The sequence below is a fragment of the Arachis ipaensis genome, chromosome B06 (genome assembly GCF_000816755.2).
Source record: "Arachis ipaensis cultivar K30076 chromosome B06, Araip1.1, whole genome shotgun sequence".
NCBI classification, from domain to species: domain Eukaryota; kingdom Viridiplantae; phylum Streptophyta; class Magnoliopsida; order Fabales; family Fabaceae; genus Arachis; species Arachis ipaensis.
The window spans coordinates 17077223-17094376 of record NC_029790.2 but is presented as its reverse complement, the minus strand read 5'-3'; the positions used below and the strand labels follow the sequence as shown (position 1 = coordinate 17094376).

Sequence of the window (17154 nt, the reverse complement as noted above, 5' to 3'; positions counted from 1 at the left end):
ACTATGCATGGTCAATGTAGACACACAAGCTAACTTTCTATATAAAGGTGGGCACTACTATGCATGGTCAAATGGATAAGCCTAGAAGAGGCCCAATTACTTTAAATAAAAATAAGATTTTGAAATATGCATTAAATATACTCTAAAACCACCAAATATTTCATAGTCTCGTGAGAATAAAAATAATGTAATAAATTAATTATTTAAAATTTAATTCACATAATACTCTATATTTAAATAAAATATATAGGGATATTTATTTCATATGTTAAATACATATATAATTAATTTATTATTCAATAATAATAAATAGAAATATTTTAGACTTTTACTTTATTCAATGAATTAAACTACTTTATTTTGATTTTTCTTATTTGTTTATGAGTATTTATTCTCTTTACCTACATATTATTAGTACCAATTAATTAACAAAAAGTTTGTTAAATGTTACCTAACTTTTTGGAAAAAAAGTTGCCGATCAAATAATATTTTTAAAGTGAGTACTTACTTAAATCTATAGATAAAATGAATAAAAGAGACCAATTCAACCTGAGATTATATGATTATATACTAGAAATAAGAAAAAGTTTAGTCACGAGCATTTATTAAAATTTAACTAGCACTTAATCAATAAAAAATGAGTAATTTCACATTATTAGATGTATGTAATCTCACACCATTAAAAATACTAATGATAACTAAAGCTGCGCATTTGTTTTTAGAGACAGACATTGAGACAGAGACACAAAATTGTGTTTGACATTGGAAACATGAACAGAAATAATATGTCCAAAATACTAAATCAGTGTATTTTGTGTTCACTCTACCCTAACAGGAAGGACACGGTAATATTAACAAGGGATACAAGTTTTTTTTTTCATTTTTTCCTTTTATTATTCTTGTTAATTTTTTATAATTATATTTTTTATTTTATATTTTTCATCTCAAATTTTTTAATGAAAAATAAAGAGAATAAATTAAATTTTCATAATTTATTATAGTTTATCATTAAACAGAATACAAGAATACAAAATTTTATTTAAACTGGCTTTAACTTATGGGGAGCATCTTCTTATATTTTAAAATGTATTCTTTGAACTAGCATGCTCGTAGTTGTTGAAGAATGGTTCCACAATGCAAATACTATAGAATAATATTAATTGCTATACCTGCAGCGTGGATAAATTGCAAAGCCACTTCAATGGTTTCATGCTATAAATAGCGAGCTTTCCATGCAGAGGATATTCAAGTCTCTCACAATTAACAAGAAATTATATACAAAACTATAGAGATATATAGAAGGTAGCAAACTAAAAATGAAAGCTACATACTTGCTGGTTGCATTCTTGGCTCTGGCCTCTTTTGCCTCTGCCTATGATCCCAGCCCTCTCCAAGACTTTTGTGTTGCTCTCCCCGACGGCATTAAAGACGCTGGTATCTGTGCATATATACATTCATATTCTCCACATAATCACATAGTTTTTGTTACTCGAATTAAATTTCAATTGGTTTCCTTTCAATATTATGGTTAAGCTTAGCATCTTATGACTAGTTGTTTTTAATAGAAGATTTTTCACTTTGCAGTATTTGTGAATGGAAAATTTTGCAAAGACCCTAAAGTTGTGGTAGCTGAGGATTTTTTCAAGCACGTAGATCCTGGGAATGTTGTTAACAAACTTGGGTCAAAAGTAACTCCAGTGACAGTTAACGAACTAGCAGGACTCAACACATTGGGTATATCACTTGCTCGCATAGATTTTGGACCTAAGGGTTTAAATCCTCCTCACACTCACCCACGAGCCACTGAGATATTGATAGTTATTGAAGGAACTCTCTTAGTTGGATTTGTGACTTCCAATCAGAACAACACCAACCGTCTTTTTACCAAAGTGCTCAACAAGGGTGATGTGTTTGTGTTCCCAATTGGCCTCATTCACTTCCAATCTAACATCGGTTATGGCAATGCTTTCGCTATTGCTGGTCTTAGCAGTCAAAATCCAGGTGTTATCACAATTGCAAATGCTGTGTTCGGATCTACTCCACCTATTTCTCCCGAAATTTTGGCTAAAGCTTTCCAAGTGGACAACAACGTAATCAACTATCTCCAAAAGCAGTTTTGGTATGATAACAACTAGTTTGACGACAGAGAGCACTCGTCATTGAATAATTCTACTTGTACTTTGATTTAGTGTTATGCATATGCCTCATGCAGTTCCCTTTAATAATAAAACGCATGGGGGTTATAATTCATATGCACTACGTTGTATTCATGTTCTGCTGTGATTTAATTTAATTTTAGTGTGTGATTTTTAATAAAAATAAATCATGTTTCTTCGTATTGAATCCGTCAATTTTTTCAAAGCGCTACCACTCTCCCATAGTGTGGCAGACTTAAGAGATCATGGCATAATTATTAGCATTTATTACTCTAAATTTTGATGGACTTAAACTTCACTTCCATGTCCATCCTTTAGCTGATTATATATATATACAAGTGTAATTAATTACCCGTAAAATTGAAATCATAATTTTAAGTTGTTTTGTTAAAATTAATTTAAATTATAATAATTTAATTAATAAAAAAAAATAATAAAATATGTATTGTTTATTTTTTTTAATTTAGTGTTAATTGTATTAACTCTAAAATAGTTATTAACCAGTTTTAGTAATTTATTTTTTTTCAATAAATCAGACATATATATTGTATGTGACCATAAATAATCTAGTAATACCTAAATTCACTAACAAATTATTATATGTGTAAGAACATATCAAAATCAGTTGAAAATGAACATCAAATTATTAGAAAATTCTAATGCAGAAAGTTCTTCAATAAATAATAAATAATTTAAACTCACTAAATAACAACTCAACACTATCTTTTGATGCTTGCAAAATATATACCTGAAACATTACTATATCAATGTTAGTATACAAAATTATATGATTAATGTAATTATAAAATTGTTTATCAAAAGAATAAAATAATACGAATTTTTATGATAATTCTAATATTCTCAAGATATAAATGTACAACAAGAATGTATTACCCATTTGCACTTAGAATTTGTCAATTTTTTCAAATTGATAGTAATAAATTTAATTAAGAGATTTTGTTATTACCTTTTTCATTATAAACTCTCAAAAACTTCTCTATATACCACATTCATCGTGCAGTTATCTTCCAAGTGTCCGTGATCTTGCAACAGCACTCGCCGACCATCTTTACTCCTTACTCTTGCCTTTATTTTCCAAACTTTTTCATTACATAATCTACCATAGATATGAAAAATAATAAACAAAAAAGAACTATGTCTGACGTAAGAATTTTTTAGATGATAAATAATTGTTATAATTCACTATTACTCCTTATATATATAATGACTATTCTATTTCAATCTATGCTTGATTCCATTCCAAAATGTATCTTCGTTCTTCATCCTAATGAATTAGGAGTGTAACTTGACCGTCATCCCTATTCTACATGGGTTCTTGCGAGTCCTTGACGGGATAGTACTGAACCACAAGCTTGATTATACATCTCTTAGACGGCTAATTCACGACTTCGTTGGGGACTTGAAGACATCAGTTCAACTGAGGTATGAGGCGATTAGGGCCTTTATGGTATAGGCTAGAATCGAGAAGCAACATTCTCTGATCCAAAAGATCCGACCTTGTCTGTGGTATTTTGAGTAGGATCACCAAGGCAATGGACTACAGGAGCTTCACCCTCGTTCAGATTGGATGACCACTGACCCGACATTTGATCTGAAGCAGAGGAGATTAATGACCACTAACTTGGCGTTAATCACTTACAGCCTACCATGGAATGAATCATTAGAAGTTGAAGTAGACAATGAGAAAAGTTGATCCAGAAGGAGGAAGCATCTCTGAAGCCTCAACCGTTCTCTTATTACTGATTTCACACCAATTAAGTAATTCTATCTTTATTCCATTTTTATGCATTTTTCACAACAACTATCTTTTCTATCCGCCTGACTAAGATCTACAAGATAGCCGTTGCTTGCTCAATCCGACAATCTCCGTGGGATCGACCATCACTCACCTGAGGTATTACTTAGACGACTTGGTGCACTTGCGGGTCTATTTGTGCGAATATTGTGGAGTCAATTTCGGGCACCAAGTTTTTGTGTCGTTGCCGGGGATTGTTCGAGTTTGACAAACTACGGACTATCTTGTTGCTTAGATTAGGCACTTTAAGGTGTAGTAGCTCTTTTAATTGTGTGTTTTGTTTTCCTTTTCAAAAAAAAAAAACTTTACAAAATCCTTTTTTTTTGTCTTTTGGTTGAGTCTAGTGTCAATTTCTAAGTTTGGTGTTCCTTGTATGTTCTTTATTTTCTTTGAATTTTCAAATTATTCTTGAGTGTTCTTCTTGGTATTCAAGTTATTCTTGTTTCTTTTCTTTGTTTGATCTTAAAAATTTTAAGTTTAGTGTTTTTTGGTGTTTTTCTTTCTAATTTTCGAAAAACTAGTGTCTTTGATCTCAAAATTTTAAGTTTGGTGTCTTTTGGTTGTTTTTCTCTTTCTTCATTAATTCGAAAAAAATAAAAAAAATATTTCTTTATCTTTCTTTAATTTTCGAAAATCTTGCTTCTTTTCTTATCTTAATTTACAAATCTTAAGTTTAGTGTTTTCTTGTTAGTGAAGTTTATATTTTTTAATTTTAAATCCTATCTTTCCAAAACTTTTCAAATCTTATCATATCTTTCTTTTAATTTGATTCTTACATATCTTATCTTTTTTTAAATTTTAAAATTTCAAATCTTTTTAAATGTTTACTATCTTTTCAAATTTGATTTCCAAATCTTTTTAATTTAAAACTCATCTCCCTCAACTTCTTTTTAAATCTTTATCCTATCTTTCTATTTTTCAATTTTAAAACTTACATAACTTACTTTCTTTTTAATTTTAAAACTTTTTTCAATTACAAATCTTACACTCTTTTAAAATTGAATTTCAAATTCCTTGTTTGACTTCTTCTTCCTACTTTTTCGAAAATCACCTCTTAATTTTTAAATCTTTTTAATTAATTAGCTTTTAATTTCCTTCTTGTTTTTTGAATTCAATAATAAAATAAAATAAAAACAAAAATATTTTAATTCTAGTTTCCCTTTTTACTTCTTAATATTCGAATTCTTCTACTCCTCATATTTGAATTCTTTCTCTCATCTCTCTATCCCCATTCTTTCTTTCTTCTTCATATCTCACTGGGAGTTCTCTATACTTTGACATTTCTTGGTTTTCTTTTTCTTGTTTATGAGCAGGAACAAAGATAAAAAACCTCTCTTTGATCCTGATCCTGAACCTGAGAGGACTCTAAGGAGGCGTTTACAACAAGTTAAAGCACAACACTCTGGAGGAAACCTCACAGAACTTTTTGAACAAGAAGCTAAAATTACAAACATGGCAGCCAATTCAAATGATAGAGGAGATGCAAGGAAGGTTCTTGGTGACTTCACTGCACCCACTTCTGACTTCTATGGAAGAAGCATCTCTATACCTGCCATTAGAGCAAATAACTTTAAGTTGAAACCTCAATTAGTCTCTCTAATGCAACAGAATTATAAATTCCATGGACTTCTACTGGAAGATCCACATCAATTCCTATCTGAATTCTTACAAATATGTTATACTGTTAAGACCAATGGAGTGGGTTCTGAGGTCTACAGGCTAATGTTATTCCCTTTTGCTGTCAGAGATAGAGCTAGGATATAGTTGGATTCTCAACCCAAGGAAATTAAAGCCTAGACTCTTGGAAAAAGTTGGTCAATGCTTTCTTGGCCAAGTTCTTTCCACCTCAGAAAATGAGCAAGCTCAGGGTAGAAGTTTAAACCTTCAGACAAAAAGAGGGTGAATCTCTCTACGAAGCTTGGGAAAGATACAAGCAACTGATCAGAAGATGTCCTCCTGACATGCTCTCAGAATGGACTATCCTAGGTATCTTCTATGATGGTCTATCTGAGATGTCCAAGATGTCATTGGACTATTCTGCTGGTGGATCACTCCACTTGAAGAAAACACTTGAAGAGGCACAAGAACTCATTGAAATGGTTGCAAACAACCAATTCATGTACACTTCTGAGAGGAACCCTGTAAACAATGGGATATCTTAGAAGAAAGGAGTCCTGGAGGTTGACACTCTGAATGCCATATTGGCTCAGAATAAGATCTTGACCCAACAGGTCAATATGATCTCTCAGCATTTGACTGAAATACAAACTGCAGCTGGCATCACTCAAGACACCTCCTATGATGGAGATGCTTATAATCCAGATCAACACACGATGGAAGAGGTAAATTATATGGGAGAACCCTATGAAAACACCTATAACTCCTCATGGAGGAATCATCCTAACTTCTCATGGAAAGATCAACAGAAGCCTCAGCATGGCTTCAACAATAATAAAGGTGGAAGAAACCAGAATAAGTTTAACAGTAATAAACCAATCCCATCTTCTCAGTAACATATGGAGACTTCTAAGCAGATCCTCTCTGACATAGCACCATAGTATCTGAACTCTCTAAGACCACTGAAGTAAATCTGGAGGTACAAGTTGGTCAGATGACCAAGAGAATCCCTGAGACCCCTCCTAACACTCTCCAAGTAACACTGAAGTAAATCCAAGAGAAAAGTGCAAGGCCATTAATGTAGAAGTTGAGGTCGAATCTGAAGGGGATGCTCTGGCATTGAACGCCAGTAAGGGAGTCCCTACTGGGCGTTCAATGCCCAAAGAGGAACCATCAGTGGCGTTGAGCGCCAACAAAGGAGTAGCTGGGCGTTCAACGCCTAAAGTGGCACAAAAGCTGGCGTTGAACACCAGTAATGGGGCAACTGGGCATCCAACGCCCACTAAAAACTTCCCTATTGAAGAACTGAAGGTCACTAAGGCTCATGAGGAGACCATAGAAGTTTCATTGAATGCCTTGTTGCAAATTATGGATTATAAAGATCACTCCTCCTCTGATGAGGAAGATGAAACTAGAAAAGAGTAAGTTACTCGGTACCTAGGAATTCTGATGAAGCTAAATGCCAAATTATTTGGAATAGAGACATTGGAGGAAGAACCTCCAGTGCTCACCAAGGAACTCAATGCCTTGGTTCAGAAGAAACTACCTCAGAAGCTGCCGGATCCCGGACGCTTCCTAATTTCCTGTACCATAGGCACTATTACCTTTGAGAAGGCTCTGTGTGACCTAGGGTCAAGCAAAAACCTCATGCCACTCTCTGTAATGGAGAGGCTAGGAACCTTTGAGGTACAAGCTGCAAGAATCTCACTAGAGATGACAGACAAGTCAATGAAAAAGGTATATGGTCTGATAGAGGATGTCTTAGTAAAGGTTGAGAACCTTAATATTCCTGCATATTTTATAATCTTGGATACTGGAGAGAACGAGGATGAATCCATCATCCTTGGAAGACCTTTCCTAGCCATTGCCAATGCCATCATTGATGTAGCAAAAGGAGAGCTAGTCCTGCAATTGCATGAGGACGGTATCTTATTCAAGATACCTAACCCTAGCTCTCCCTCTGACAAAAGAGAGAATTATGCAACACTTAGTGTTCCAACCCTCTCTCTCAGTGCAAAGCTATACAGAGCCCCCAGACACCAATTCTAAGTCTGGTATTGGGCAACCATCATCAAGCACTAAGAATAAAGGTACTATGAAGAAGGTACCTAGGTGCTGGAGGGATAACAAAATCCCCACTGAAGACCTCTCACATGGCATGAAAGTTGTCTTCACTGACAACCCAGTCATTCCACATATTGTGAACAAGATCCTGTCTTTAGAACATGTAGAGCTAATCCTTGAGAGCACAGGCAAGAAGTTCACTATAAGGGGTGAAATTCTAAGCCCCTATTCATCTCCGTAAGGAGCTGACCGTCAAGCTAGTGACGTTAAAGAAGCGCTTGTTGAAAGGCAAACCAACCATAATTAGTTATTTTTGTTTTTCTTTAAGTTTATTTTACATAATTATTTCTTTAAGTTTGCGATCATGTGCAATAGTTAGAACAGAAATAGAGACAATCAGAATTGGAAATAGAACACCCTGGAGCAGGTACCTTGCTGGCGTTGAATGCCCAAAAAGAGTAGCCAAGCTAGCGTTGAACGCCATACAGGGTATCCCTAATGGGCGTTCAACACCCAAGAAGAGCATCATTGCTGGCGTTGAATGCCAGCCAGGGAGCATAGGTTGGGCGTTCAACGCCCCAAAGGAGGCAGAGACCTGGCGTTGAACGCCAGGAAGGAGGTCCCCTATCGGCGTCCAACACCCTATAAGGAGCATGAAGCTGGCGTTGAACGCTAACTAGGAGCAAGAGCTGGGCGTTCAACACCCATAAGGGGGCAGGAAATTCGATTCCCTAGCCTCTTAGAACCAGTGGGTCCTACTGAATCTCCACCTACCCCACTCTCTTACTTTCACTCTTCCCCACACTTTCTTCCCCATAAACCTTCAACCAATCACATCCATATCTCTTCCAAAAATCCATCATAACTCCCACCAAACCCCCCACCCACTTCAAATTCAAATATTTCCCACCCAATTCCCACCCATTCATTCAAACTATACCCTACACACTCTTCCCCATAAACCCTAAACCAATCATACCACATGACCTTTCTCTCTTCCTAAAATCCATCATAACTCCCACCAACCCCTACCCATTCATTCGAACCCTACCCTATCCCACCCTTATAAATACCACTTCTTCCAACCCTTCATACACACACCTCATGCACGAAAGCCCCCACTTGGCCGAAACACTCTCTTCCTCCATCGCCCCTATTCTCTTCTTCTTCTACTCTTTTCTCCCCTTTTATTCATATTTTGCTTGAAGACGAGCAAAGCTTTTAAGTTTGGTGTTGGAAAAGCCTTACTTTTTGCTTTCGATTTACACTTATGGCACCCAAAGTCGGAGAGTCCTCTTGAAAGAGGAAAGGAAAAGCCATAGCTTCCGCCTCCAAACTTTGGGAAAGGAATAAATTCCTTACCAAGGCTCATCAAGACCACTTCTATGAAGTAGTGGTAAAGAAGAGGGTGATTCTTGAAGTCCCCTTTAGGCTAAAAAAGAATGAGTACTACCCAGTGATCCAACCAGAAATCCAGAGGAGAGGTTGGGAAGTTCTAACCAATTCTATCCTGAAAGTTGGAATCTTAATGGTACAAGAGTTCTACGTCAATGCATGGGTCACTAAATATCATGATACAAGTGTGAACCCAAGCCCCAAAAATTGGAGCACCATGGTCTGAGGGCGACCCTTGGATTTCAGCCAGGAAAGTGTAAGATTGGCGCTCCATTTACCAGTAATGCAAGGCGACCCGCATCCTTACACTAGGAGAGTCAATTTCGATAAGAAGCTAGACCAAGTCCTTTCAGACATTTGTGTGGAAGGAGCTCAGTGGAAGAAGGATGCTCAAGGTAAGCATGTCCAACTAAGAAGGCTTGACCTTAAGCTCGTAGCTAGATGATGGTTGAAATTCATCCAACGCTCTACCATCCTTACTAGCAATCGGTCAGAAGTGACCATTGACTGAGCCATCATGATTCATTACATCATGCTTGGGAGTGAGGTGGAGATGCATGAGGTGATACCTCAAGAGCTATACAATGTGGCAGAAAAGCCCTCCGCTGAGGCAATATTGGCTTTTTCCCACCTTATCTGTCACTTATGCAATTCAATTAAAATTGTCATAGAAGGAGACATTCCCATTGAAGAGGACAAGCCCATCACTAAAAGAAGGATGGAGCAAACTAGAGAGCCTACACATGCACCTCAACAAGAGCATGTGGAGCCACTTCAACAAGAAATCCCTGAGATACCTCAAGGGATGCACTTTCTTCCCCAAAACTACTGGGATCGACTTAACACCTTAATAGGGGAGCTAAGCACAGATGTGGAGCAATTGAGGTTGGAACATCAAGACCACGCCACTATCCTCCATGAAATAAGAGAAGATCAAAGAGCCATAAGGGAAGAGCAACAAAGACAAGGGCGAGACATAGAAGAGCTTAAATGCTCCATTGGATTCCAAAGAGGGAGTAGTAGCCTCCGTCACTAAGGTGGACCCATTCACTTAATCCCTTTGTCTATGTTATTTTTCTGTTTTTCATGTATTTTATCTTATTGTCTGTTTCTAGTTCATGATCATTTGTACATGTCTTAAAGCTATGAAATATTCCATGCATCTCTCACCTTGCTTGAAAGAAAATTTTATTTGAAAAAGAATAGGGAGATACATGAATTTCGAGTTATATCATAAGAATAGTTCAATTATCTTGATGTAGTGGCATTGCTTTTATTTTCTGAATACATGAATAAACAGTGCATATTTGATGTTGGAACTAAGAATGTTGGCTTTTGAAAGAATGATGAAAAAGAAGAAGTATTATTGGTAATCTGAAAAATCCAAAATTTGATTCTTGAAGCAAGAAAAAGTAGCAAAAAGAAAAAGAAAGAAAAAGAAAAAGAAAAAGAAAGAAGCGAAAAAAAGCAAAAGAAAAAGAAAAAGCCAATAGCTCTTTAAACAAAAGGCAAGAGCAAGGATCCAAGGCTTTGAGCATCAATGGTTAGGTATATGCTTGTGGTGTGAAGGTATCAAGTGAAAAACTTGAGACTAAGCAGTTAAAGTCGTGATCCAAAGTAAAAGAGTGTGCTTAAGAACTCTGGACACTATTGGCTAATGATTCTAACAAAACTGAATCACAATCCGAGAGGGTTCACCCAGTTAAGTGTCTGTGGCATTTATGTATCCAGTGGTAATACGGGAAAACAAAGCGCTTAGGGTCACAACCAAGACTCAAAAGAAGCTGTGTTCAAGAATAAAAAAGAACTAAATTAGGAGAATCAATAGTATCATCTGGATTCTAAGTTCCTAAAGATGCCAATTATTCTGAGCTTCAAAGGAGAGTCAGATGCCAAAACTATTTAGAAGTGAATAGCCACTAGTCCTGCTCATCTAATTGAAACCGAGCTTCATTGAAAACTCTGAGATTTATTGTATCCTTCTTTTCTTTTTAATCCTACTTTATTTTTGGTTGCTTGGGGACAAGCAACAGTTTAAGTTTGGTGTTCTGATGAGCGGATATTTTATACACTTTTTGGCATCATTTTCATATAGTTTTTGTTATGTTTTGTTTAAATTTTGTTATATTTTCATAGGTTTTAGTGAAAAATCCACATTTTTAGATTCTACTTTTAGTTTTTGTATTTTATGATGATTTCAGGTATTTTCTGGCAGAAATTGAGGAGTCTTGGCAAAGTCCGATTCAGAGGCAAGGAAAGCGTAGCAGATGCTGTTAGAATTTGACTTCCGTGCACTCAAATGAGCATTTATGGAGATATAGAGGTTCAAATGATGTGTTCTCAATGGTGTTAGAAAGCTAACTTCCAGAGCTTTCCAGAAATATATAATGGTCTATATTTTTCTTCAAAAGAGCCTGCCCATTCTGGGCGTTGAACGCTAAGGAGCTACCCCCTAGCTGGCGTTCAACGCCCCAAAGGAGCGCCAAAGCTGGCGTTGAATGCCAACCACCCCCTAGTAGGTGTTCAACGCCCAACACAAGCAGAAGGCAGTGTGGTTCACTCCTCATTCCTCAAAGTGGATGCCAAGCTCAGCCCAAGTACTCAACCAAAGTGGGCCTAAGGATGGATTTTGCACCTCTAGTCTATTCTATCATATTTTTGTACTTCTTAGTTATTGGATTAGTATATATAGAACAAAGATCACCCTTGTTCAGAAGATTTTACCTTATGCCATATTTTCAAATTATATTGTTTCTCTGTACAGTATGAGCAACTGAACCTCTTAGGTTAAGGTTAGGAGCTCTACTGATTCTCATGGATTAATAATATCACTATTCCATTTCAATTTATGCTTGATTCTATTTCAAGATGTATCTTCGTTCTTCATCCTAATGAATTAGGAGTGTAACTTGACCGTCATTCCTATTCTACATGGGTTCTTGCGAGTCCTTGACGGGATAGTATTGAACCACAAGCTTGATTATACATCTCTTAGATGGCTAATTCACGACTTCGTTGGGAACTTGGAGATATCAGTTAAGCCGAGGTACGGAGCGATTAGGACCTTTGTGGTATAGGCTAGAATCGAGAAGCAGTATTCTCTGATCCAGAAGATCCAACCTTGTCTGTGGCGTTTTAAGTAGGATCACCAAAGTAATGGACTGCAGGAGCTTTACCCTCGTTCAGATTGGATGACCACTGACCTGGTATTTGATCTGAAGCAGAGGAGATTAATAACCACTGACGTGGCGTTAATCACTTACAGCCTGTCATGGAATGAATCATCAGAAGTTGAAGTAGACAGTAAGAAAAGTTGATCCAGAAGGAGGAAGCATCTCCGAAGCCTCAACTGTTCTCTTATCATTGATTTCACACCAATTAAGTAATTCTATCTTTATTCTGTTTTTATGCGTTTTTCACAACAACTATCTTTTCTATCCGCCTGACTAAGATCTACAAGATAGTCGTTGCTTGCTCAATCAGACAATTTCCGTGGGATCGACCCTCACTCACCTGAGGTATTACTTGGACGACCCGGTGCACTTGCCGATCTATCTGTGCGAATATTTCGGAGTCAATTTCGGGCACCAGATACTTGCTACAATTATATCAAATTTAATTATAACTCTAAATAAATAAAATAGATAGCAATCAATATTATTTTTTTCTTTTTATATTCAATATTTACTGTAAATATAAAAAATAAAATAACTAATGAATAAAAATAAGAGTAAAAAATAAAACATAATAATTAAAATATTAGAACTAAATTATTTAAATAATATTTAATCTATTTTAATCCTTAGACACATATAGATTAGAGTCATTCTCGTAACGACAACTAACTGAAACATCATAAGTTTGTACATTTAAAATTCGTGCAAATTCAGTCAATCCTCTTGTTAAATAAGCTTCATCATTCGCTATCCATACAATACGGCAAGGTATATAATTGCCACACCGAAAAACTAAACTTACCCTTATTTTTCTCAATGGCATTGCATTGATGTAAAAGAAGGCTGATAATTTATGAAAAAAATCATAATATGTTATAAAATTATTTTAATAATGAAAAACTTAAAATAAGAAAATTTAAATATATTACCAATCATTGAAATTGCATATTCGAGTTTGACACGAATTTAGCAAAACTAAACTTAAATTGAGGAAATTCAATCTCATTATGTGCTCCACTTCGAAAATCTCCGGGCAGACATAGAAAGTATGGAGGGGATGGAACTTGAACTTGGCCTACAAAGCTCTGTAGAAATAATTCCTCAATAAAAAATCGAACTCCTCCCAAGAAAACTAATTTTACCCACATTCTATTAGGTTGGTCATAATATGTGAGTAAATCCAACCATCTTTTAGTAAAATAGAGTTTATTGTCTCTTCTTTGGACGCTTATATGCATGTAGTTAGAAGCTAAATCAGTGAAAACAACTTGATGAGATATTTCATGGATGTGATGCATTGTAAACTATTGCGGTAAAAGACAATCGCACTGAAATATTAGACAAAAAGAATAAGTTGGAGTAAGAACAATCATTAAATTATCAAAAGAATAATATAATAAAATGTGTATATAAAAAATACTATACAAAATTATAAATTGTACCTTAAAAGGATCAACTTCGATGAAAAACGAAAAATACATTCTATGAAGTAGTAAAAAAAGAATAATAAATTTAAAGAAAATGAGTTGACTCTCAGATCTGGGCTCGTGTACCACAAAAAAACTCTATATATAGGCTTTATTAAAAAAATAAATATGTAAATTAGTTATTATTAAGGTAATTTTTTATTATTTACATTAGTTATACATCATATATTTGTTTTGTTAAAATTATATGATTTTATCATATCATATCATAATTAGAATCATTATTTTTTTTATTATGAATAGAGTAACCGAGGCCAACTTCATATCATTATCATACCATATTATTATTATTAAACATAAATTACTTGGCTGGGCAGAAAATAATAATTCCTTAATTCCTTCCAAGTTTTAATGTTCTCATCACATCTAATCTCATTAGAAGTCAACATCAATCTATAGCATGCCATACATCAAACGTGTGTTCAGTTCAATTGTGGCCATGTGGCCGAACGACCAGCAAGCTGGTTTTTAGTCTGCTCCCACTCCTACACTTGTTGATTGTTAAGAACTACGGAGAGTGGCTCGAGGAAGCTAAGTCAGTAACTCAAACCTAATTAGCGATTCAAGAAATAGGATTCGCTTGTGATACGTCACCACTATGCTCGGTCGTCCGAAAAGCTCCGCACGTTAACAAGTAAGATTAGTCTCGCTCATTCGAAAATAAAAAACGTGCTTAACAAACCTAATCACTAAAACAGAATATCATAATTAACCTACGAATTCGAACTTATTTACAGTAAACGGGTAAAACAGTTTCTATAAAGTCGAACTAATATACTCGGCTAAGGATCAGGTTCCATTCTCAGTCTTTTATTCTTTACTTAATTGATTTACTAAAGATTATTATTGACTTGAGCGTCGGAGTATCTTTTACAGGTATTTCCGCCGCTGTGTTCGATCCAAGCCGACGTATAGCTCTTCCTCTTCGACAGTCGCCTGCTCGGAATTGCTAAAACTCGGCCCCCCAGTACAAGGACGAATCACTTGGCGCCCACCGTGGGGCCTGGAATATATCTGACCCCACCATCCATTTTATTTAGTGTTTTACCTTATTTTGCTGGATTCCCGATCCTCGGACATGGCTGACAATGGGAGCCCCCAACCCACACAGGCGGAGCTCCTAGCTCAGATCACCGAACTCCAGGCGGAGGTGCGGAAGATAGCTGAACTATCCGCACAGAACAACGGAAAGCACGAAGGAGAAAGCTCTAAAAGCTCGGCGCAGGGCAACACAGATTCCCTGAACATCACCCCACCTAAGGAGAAGTTCACCCTCGAAAATCCCTTTTCTGAGGAGATCACTAAGTTCCAGATGCCGAAAAACTTTGTACTACCTACAGCACTGGAACCATACAAGGGGTTCGGTGACCCCCGAGCTCATGTCAAGAAGTTTCAATCCATGATGTTTTTAACGGCGCTAACAATGAGCCCATGCTTTGCCGAGCTTTTCCCACTTATCTTGATGGTGCTGCATTACTGTAGTTTTCTAAACTGTCTGCAGGTTCAATTTCCTCCTTTGAAGAACTGGCGAGATCCTTTATTGACTACTTTGCTGCATCAAGAATATACGTCCATGGATCAGACTACCTAGGAACAATCAAGCAAGGCCAACACGAGAGCTTAAAGGACTACATGACCAGGTTTGCCGAGGCTACAATGGAGATCCAAGACTTGGATCTGGCTGTCCACCTACATGCCCTCAAAGCCGGTCTCTAACCAGGCAAGTTCCGGGAAACCACTGCGATAACAAAACCAAAAACACTAGAGGAGTTCCGAGAAAGGGCTGCAGCTCAAATGGAGATTGAAGAACTCCACGAGGCCCAAAAACCGGATAGACCACAATGGAGGGATGAGGAAAAGGCTTTCAGATCACCAGGCAACAAGGATACAAAGAGGCCTAGAACGAACTGATTTCTGTTTAGTAAAGAATTTTTATAGAAATATAATCGCGTTGATAGTATAGTTTCTAAACTAACAGAGAATCCTTTCGTACAAAGTTTGGTTGTCACAAGTAACAAAATTCTAAATAACTTGATAACCGAAGTATTTAAACCTTGGGTCGTCTCTCAAGGAATTACAAGGAGGTGTTCTTATTATTGGTTATGAGTCTTGTAAATTAGGGGTTTTTCAAATAAGGACAGGTAATTTAAATGACAAGAAAAATAAATTAATAATAATAAAATCTCTTTGCATGGTATAAGAAATTGAAGTCCTATCCTAGTTATCCTTATCAGGTGTGATGAGAATTGGATTCTGCTCCCACTTAGTTAAGCCAAGTGGACTAATTAATTTAATCCTCAGGTCCTAGTCAACTCCTATGAAAAGACTAGAGTTATTGGAGTACAAATTAACCAGCAGAGAATTCCAATTTTAATCAACAGCTGAGTTGATAACTCAAGTGTTACCAATTAATCAACCAAAGCCAAAGGAGAAGAAAATCTACTTGAATGAAAATAATTTGGATACATAAATTAAAGAAAGCAACCATAAGTCTGAAATACCTCAAATAATATTAAATAGAATATTCAAATCTTAACATGAAAAGGTTCATAAGCCAATTTAGGAACATTGACAAGTAAAAGCATTGGAATAAATAAAAGAAGAAAATAAGTTAAAGGAACTTTGAACCTGTGATTGTAGAAGCAATCCTAAAATAAGAGAAATCCTAATCATAAATCCTAAGAGAGAGGAGAGAACCTCTCTCTCTCTAAAACTACATCTAAAACCTAAAATTATGTATTATGAATGTCGTATTCATGAATGGATGCATTCCTTCTCTTTATAGCCTCTAATCTGTGTTTTCTGAGACGAAAACTAGGCCAGAAACAGCCCATAAATCACTGGGAGCGAAATCTGTCACGCTGATTTTCGTCACTGCGACGCGTCCGCGTGGAGCACGCGTTCGCGTCATCTAGCTGTATGGCCACTATGGCAAATTATATATCAAATCGAAGCCCCGTACGTTAGCTTTCTAATGCAACTAGAACCGCATCATTTGGACCTCTGTAGCTCAAGTTATGACCGTTTTAGTGCGAGAGGGTCAGGCTGGACAACTTAGCAATTTCTTCAACTTCTTGTATTCCTTCCACTTTTGCATGATTCCTTTCCATCCTCTGAGTCATTCCTGCCCTGTAATCTCTGAAATCACTTAACGCACATATCAAGACATCGAATGGTAATAAGAGAAGATTAATATTAGCAAATATAAGGCCAAAGAAGCATATTTTCAATCATAGCACAAAATCAGGAAGGAAAACGTAAAACCATGCGAATCATATGAATAAGTGGGTAAGGACTTGATAAAAATCACTCAAATGAGCACAAGATAAACCATAAAATAGTGGTTTATCAACCTCCTCACACTTAAACATTAGCATGTCCCTCATGCTAAACTCAAGAGAAGCTATAAAGGAGTGAAGAGGAATGGTAAAATATATGAAATG

At 36.1% G+C, this 17154-nt stretch overlaps 1 protein-coding gene across 1 annotated transcript; it reads left to right on the top strand.

The window, feature by feature from the left end:
- On the top strand, positions 1005 to 2338 carry LOC107645740 (germin-like protein subfamily 1 member 7). Its single transcript, XM_016349826.2, has 2 exons — positions 1005 to 1434; positions 1585 to 2338. The coding sequence occupies exons 1-2, from the start codon at positions 1317 to 1319 to the stop codon at positions 2133 to 2135; spliced, it is 669 nt and encodes a 222-aa protein (XP_016205312.1). The 5' UTR covers positions 1005 to 1316; the 3' UTR covers positions 2136 to 2338.